The sequence below is a fragment of the Triticum aestivum genome, chromosome 5A (assembly GCF_018294505.1).
Source record: "Triticum aestivum cultivar Chinese Spring chromosome 5A, IWGSC CS RefSeq v2.1, whole genome shotgun sequence".
NCBI classification, from domain to species: Eukaryota; Viridiplantae; Streptophyta; class Magnoliopsida; order Poales; family Poaceae; genus Triticum; species Triticum aestivum.
The window spans coordinates 637377855-637383607 of NC_057806.1; the positions used below are offsets into that span (position 1 = coordinate 637377855).

The 5753-nt window shown below is 46.0% G+C and overlaps 1 protein-coding gene across 1 annotated transcript; it reads right to left on the minus strand.

The window, feature by feature from the left end:
- Positions 1–2139: 2139 nt before the first annotated feature.
- Positions 2140–4597, minus strand: LOC542984 (lactoylglutathione lyase GLX1). The gene is made up of 9 exons (NM_001417158.1): positions 4334–4597; positions 4056–4242; positions 3842–3966; positions 3685–3749; positions 3368–3580; positions 3218–3265; positions 3036–3143; positions 2780–2920; positions 2140–2692 (listed from the first exon to the last, which is right to left on the minus strand). Exons 1-9 carry the CDS (start codon positions 4449–4451, stop codon positions 2651–2653), a joined length of 1047 nt encoding a protein of 348 aa, NP_001404087.1. The 5' UTR covers positions 4452–4597; the 3' UTR covers positions 2140–2650.
- Between the last annotated feature and the right edge of the window lie 1156 nt (positions 4598–5753).

The window sequence follows — 5753 nt, forward strand, 5'->3', positions numbered from 1 at the left end:
AGGGGACGATTGCTTCGTCCTAGTCACTTCGCGAGCGAGAAAGGAAAACGAGTGAATAACCGGAAGTCTCTGTGTTTTTCTCGGTGTCAATCGAGCACAAATATAGTTGCTTAAAGTTGAATGTTAACTTAATCTTATCGACCCATATAATATCCAATCAAAATATACCTAAAATCGTGAAAACTTTTGGTATCTCTATTTACTGGTCTACAATGTATAATAATAAATCAATCTAGCTAACAACAGTCATCGGCTTCGATTGTGAAACTCATGCATTATATATGTATGCAGTCGTCAAATAATACTAGAAGTGGACTTGAGGATCTTAATGATCTCGCCGTCCACCTGGAAGCACTTGGCAAGGACGGCGTCCGGGGATCTCTGGGTCGACATTTAGGAGTCACATCACAACAAGCATGGCGTCAGACATTTTTTATGTTCTTGAGAGATATTTATGTTCTTTGGAGATATTTATGTTAACACCTTTCTCCCTGAGGCAGCCGAGGTACCCACTGAGGCTGAGAAAATCAGGAACAAAATCGCGGCAGATGACCCACACTCAGCCACGTCCCAGAGCTAGTGTCATTGGCGACACATCGATTCCGACAACGGCGTACCGATTCCACGACGGGGTGTTGATTACGGGCCGTCGGGTAGCGATTTTGATGCAGGGTGCCGATTGCAGTGGTCAGGAGGTAGAGGGAAGGGGAAGGAGAGGGAGTGGGACGCACGGGAGGTTGAGGAGGGAGGTGAAACTTCCTTTCCGGGCGAGCGGTTGGCGGATGGAGCGCGCTTCAAACTAACGCCCACAACCTCCAAATATGGATGCTCGGGGGCTTAATATGGACCGTCCTCCAAAATTTTTGGCGATCCGGAGCCAGATGACGACTTCGCTAGAGTGGCCTTTTTGGCCAAAATGGACATACCGGCAGTTATTACGTCAATCGGTCAGATATGGCGACTCTGCTGGAGTTGCCCTAAGAAGTCTTTTTTAGGAAAGAATTCATCACAACACATGAATAAATGCAAGCAACATGTAAATATATGAGTCGTGTCAGGTCTCTGCTACAGAGCTATATATGGCGTACAATATATTTAATATAATAATTTTCCTTTTACTTATTTGTTCGGTAAATCAAATGTTTGCTCTGTTCTCTATGTTCATGTACGTAATTCTTCATAAACCTCTATGCTTATTGAATTCCTCCCACCCATCCCATTTATAATGTACGTAAATCAGATGAACAAAAAAAAAGAACTGATTTTAGTGAGGACGATGACGACAAATCAAAAGCCCTAAAAATGCACCACTGTTTTACAATAGCTAGATGAAGTAGACATATGCTATATCCCTCTTTGGTGGTGTCAAGCTGCACCCAACTTCTTTTCTTGATATTCTTATTTTTTTCAAAAGGGGCGCTTTTTATTACTTAAATGATTAAAGTATTACACCCGGCCTCTGCATAACTAACATGCACACAGCCAAATGATATTCTTATAACTGCTTATGCACTTTGGAATGCTTGAACAATTTGGTTCAAGGTTGTGTTACTTTGGAAAATATGGTGAACCAGCGAAGCTGTGTTTATATATTGATAGAATGCACCGATTTACTACTTTTGTAGAGTAAATAGTGGTCAACCCACATACCAGTGAAGGCATGTTGTACCATGGTACACTTTGTTGCAACAATTAGTTGTTTTCATGTTAGATTACTTATTATTGCCATTGCATAAGAATTGTTTTCCAAAGTCGTGATAATCATTTCGACTCTTGTTATATATCACATGGATGGGTAGATGTGGGTTATTTGAGCATGATTTGAGGTAATACTAGACCCAAGGCATTCTGGCAACTCGTTGGTAGCCACACCTCAAGGGCAAGGAAGAAATAGGCTAGAATATAAATTGCTTATTTTCCGGTTAACTGATAGATGATATATGCTCCCCCTATTATTGGCCAGTTGGATTAGTCCGTAAGAAAGTAATCTTGTCTAAATAAGGTAATGTCTAAGTGAATAGCACCATGTTGCTCAACTTGTATTGTAAACAAGAAACGTTCTCATGCACAGTATCCTTTCTTCAATGCAATTGGATATCTATGACATTGAGTGAGACCGCATGTATCTGCATGGATATATAGTAAAGTAGTCCAACGACTTCAGATTTCCTTGTAACATTTCCAAATTTGTGTGGCTCATTTATGGATATAGTGCTATCACTATGCCATAGTATTTAAAAAACCAGTCAAATCATACGTACATGTACCACTAATACCTACATTGACTCCTTAATGGTTGGTATTAAAATCACAATATAATTATATAAGTACCGTTTAGGAGTTCCTATACACTCATGGAGGCGCGCGTATCATTCATGATCTTAAATCATACTCATTTTTTACAGTCTGATCGAACCCCATTCTTCTGAGCTCACATTTCAAACTTGCTCAAATTTCACATCAAAATTTAACTTCTCCAGGGGGAATGGCATCTATAAAACTGGAGTTGGCTCTCGTTGTCCTCTGTTCCATTTGTTGTTCTCCAGAGATTAAATATTCTCCCAAAGCCTATGCGCTCATGTTTACAACGATGGTAAAAGCTAAAGAGTCTATGTTTACAGTGCTTTGGCAAAGTCCATGTTGTATATGGTTACTCCAGTTCTTTGGCAAAGTCAATGTTGTCAACAAACACCTGCATGAAAAATAGACAAACAGTTGAGTCTCGAACCGGTGAGCAATCAATGGTTCGAAGATCAGCATGATGGGGAAAGGGTGATACCGATTTCCACCCATCGGGGTCCAGGATGGCCGTGATCTTGGTGCCGATCCCTGGCAAGGGACCTGCCTCCCGCACCACTTTCCCTCCGGACAGCTTCACCACCTCGGCGGTCTTGTAGACATCGTCGGTGCCTATCGCGATCTGTGGAAAAAACCCAGCATACCGAGAACTTAGCAATGCAGCAACATTTGGAACAACAATTGGCGGTTCAAATGGTCTATGAACTGCAAATGCAATGGAGTATGTCCTTCTATACCTGAGCATAGGCACTCCCCTTGTCATATTCAGTGACACCGTAGTTGTAGGTCAACTCCAGAACCGCATTCTGGTCTTCAGGCCCGTACCCCATCATCGCCACCGTGTACTGCACAAGAGCTTGTCCAGTTTACACGTGGGACTTTTCAAGAAACAAGATGATATATTGAGCAAAGCAATCACCTTGTATTCAGGGTTGTCTCGCTTCCGGAGCAGTTTCATACCACAAGCCTACAATTTAGCGACGAGACGTCACTACGGCGAGTCGATGACCACTGAGGTACAACAAACCGCAAAACTTTCATGAACAAGAAGCAGTTCTAAGGTACCTACCTTCTCGTAGAAGCTTATGGCTCGGTCGAGATCACCGACACGAAGCATCACTTGGCATAGTGGCTCTGGAGTCCCTGGCCTCTCTAGGATCTCGAACTTGTAGCCGTCGGGGTCTTCGATGAACGCGATCACGGTCTTGCCACCCTTGACAGGGCCAGGCTCCCTAGTCACCTTGCCTCCCTTCGCCCTTATGAGTTCAACTGTTTTCGCCACCTGTCGTGACAAACCACCAGGTTCAAGGAACATTATTGTTCAATAGAGCATCGTACTATACTTGTTACGAAATAATCGTAAAGGCTCATGAAGTGGTGTGTTACATCATCGGTTGCAATGCCGAAATGACCGAACCCCGCTCCGATATCGTACGAATCAACCCCGTAGTCTGCAGATGAATAAGTTGTCAGGTCCACATTAGCAATGATAAAAATTACAGTGAGAATGCGCTGGTTCTGTGTGCCATGTAGGAAGAATTACTGTAGGTGAGCTCGATGGCAAAGTTGGTTTCCTCGGGGCCGTATCCGAGGAAGGCATTGGTGTACTTCTCTTCGGGTATGTCACGCTTCCTCAGCAGCTTCATGCCCAGGCACTCTGTATAGAACCTGCATTCATCGGCCAGGAAGACCTGTCAGAATCCATCCTCCGGTAAAGAACGACACAGGTGGTGCAGCTAATACGGCGGCGGGCTGACTTGATGGTCCTGTCGATGTCGCCGACGCGGTAGACGACGTGGAGGAGCCTCCTGTTGTCCTTCTTGGCCCAGGTGAAGGCCTCGTCATTGCTGGAGAATGAGGTGGCCGCGGCCTGCGCGGCGCCGGCGGAGGCGCGGAGCTTGAGCTTGGGCGTGCTCATCAGCCTGATGGGGTCGGACTGCAGCGCTATTCCGGGAAGCAAGCAACAGATGAACGGAATCAAGCAGACGCAATGCTCGTGTTCTCGGTCGGCGTGGAGGAAGGAACGTGAGCTTACCTGCGCCTGCGGCAGCGGTGGAGAGGAGCATGGATCTCCGGGGGACGGCTGCGGCGGCGGCGGCCGGGGTGGCGCAGGCGACGGCGCCGCGGCTGACGGCCATGGGGAGAGCCCTCATCGTGGTCGCGAAGCTGGGCCGTCCGCTGTGCTTGTGTGTTTGGTGGCGCTTTCTCGCGCTATCTATCCTCAATTCCTCACTCACTTAATTTCCTGGCCGAGAATGCCGGCTCCGTCTACCGTCATCGCTCCAGTGAGAAGCCGACACCTCCCCTCGTATGCAAGATTAGTAGTTTGCTAGCTTGTTATGTGATATCTGCTACCAATTTGGAAATTTATTTTTTCTAGGGAAACCACAATGAGAGTGGTTTTTCTAGCTGTTTGGGTTTCTACCGGGTATGTGGGTGCCACATGATACAGCGATAAGATTCGTGCAGTATTCGGCGGTCAACATGTATAGACAGGTTGTGTACCGAAGCGCAATCGGTGTGTACATCTGTACATGTTGCATACCATTAAATTCAACACAACATGTGTTGGTTGCGGGGCCAGATGTTGCCTAGGTCATAGCATTGAAGCGAGGCATAGCTCTCCACTAAGCATACTCTGTTCCTGGCGGCTTGGGCGGGGGAACAGTACACTTCATGGCGGCGGCGACATGGATCCGAAGATCAGAGCATCTCCAACAGAAGCGCTATATGAGCGCCGCGCGGTATAAAAACTGCTTTTAGTGCGCGGGGACCCGGTTTGGAATCTCCAGCAGCCGCACAAAAAGCGCGCGCGCTATAACTAATGCAGCGCGCGTATCAAAAAGGCATCGCGCGCACCATATTTAGTGCGCCTGGTCGCGCGCGCTGCAAACTCTGGACTGTTGCAGATGGGACCGCTTGATTGGGACCGTTGGACTCGCGCGCGCAGCATATTTTGCAACGCTTGTTGGAGCAAACGTCTTCTAGCGTCCCAAAAAAATTTACTTGCGCGCGGTAAACCTGTTTTTTAGACGCCGCGCATTGAACGATTGTTGGAGATGCTCTCAGCATGGGGATTAATCCGCCCGGGTAACTACGCCTTCCTAGAATATTCTACGATTCATAGATTGATGTATCGGCAGCGAAAGATGTATTCTATTGTTCTACTGGCTACATTCATGAGAGAAATCTGCTTGATCCCTCTATGACATTCACGCAGTTGCTGCAAAGCCAGCAATATCCACCTTCACAAAAAGATCAAGGAGAGATGTATGTCTACCATCGTACTTCCTCCGTTTTTAAATATAAGTTTTTTTAGACATTTCAAATGGACTATAACATACGAATGTATGTAGACATGATTGCTTCATATGTAGTCATTTGCTGAAATCTCTAAAAAGATTTATATTTAGGAACCGAGGGAGTACATGCTTTCGTTATGTGGGGCCTCATTT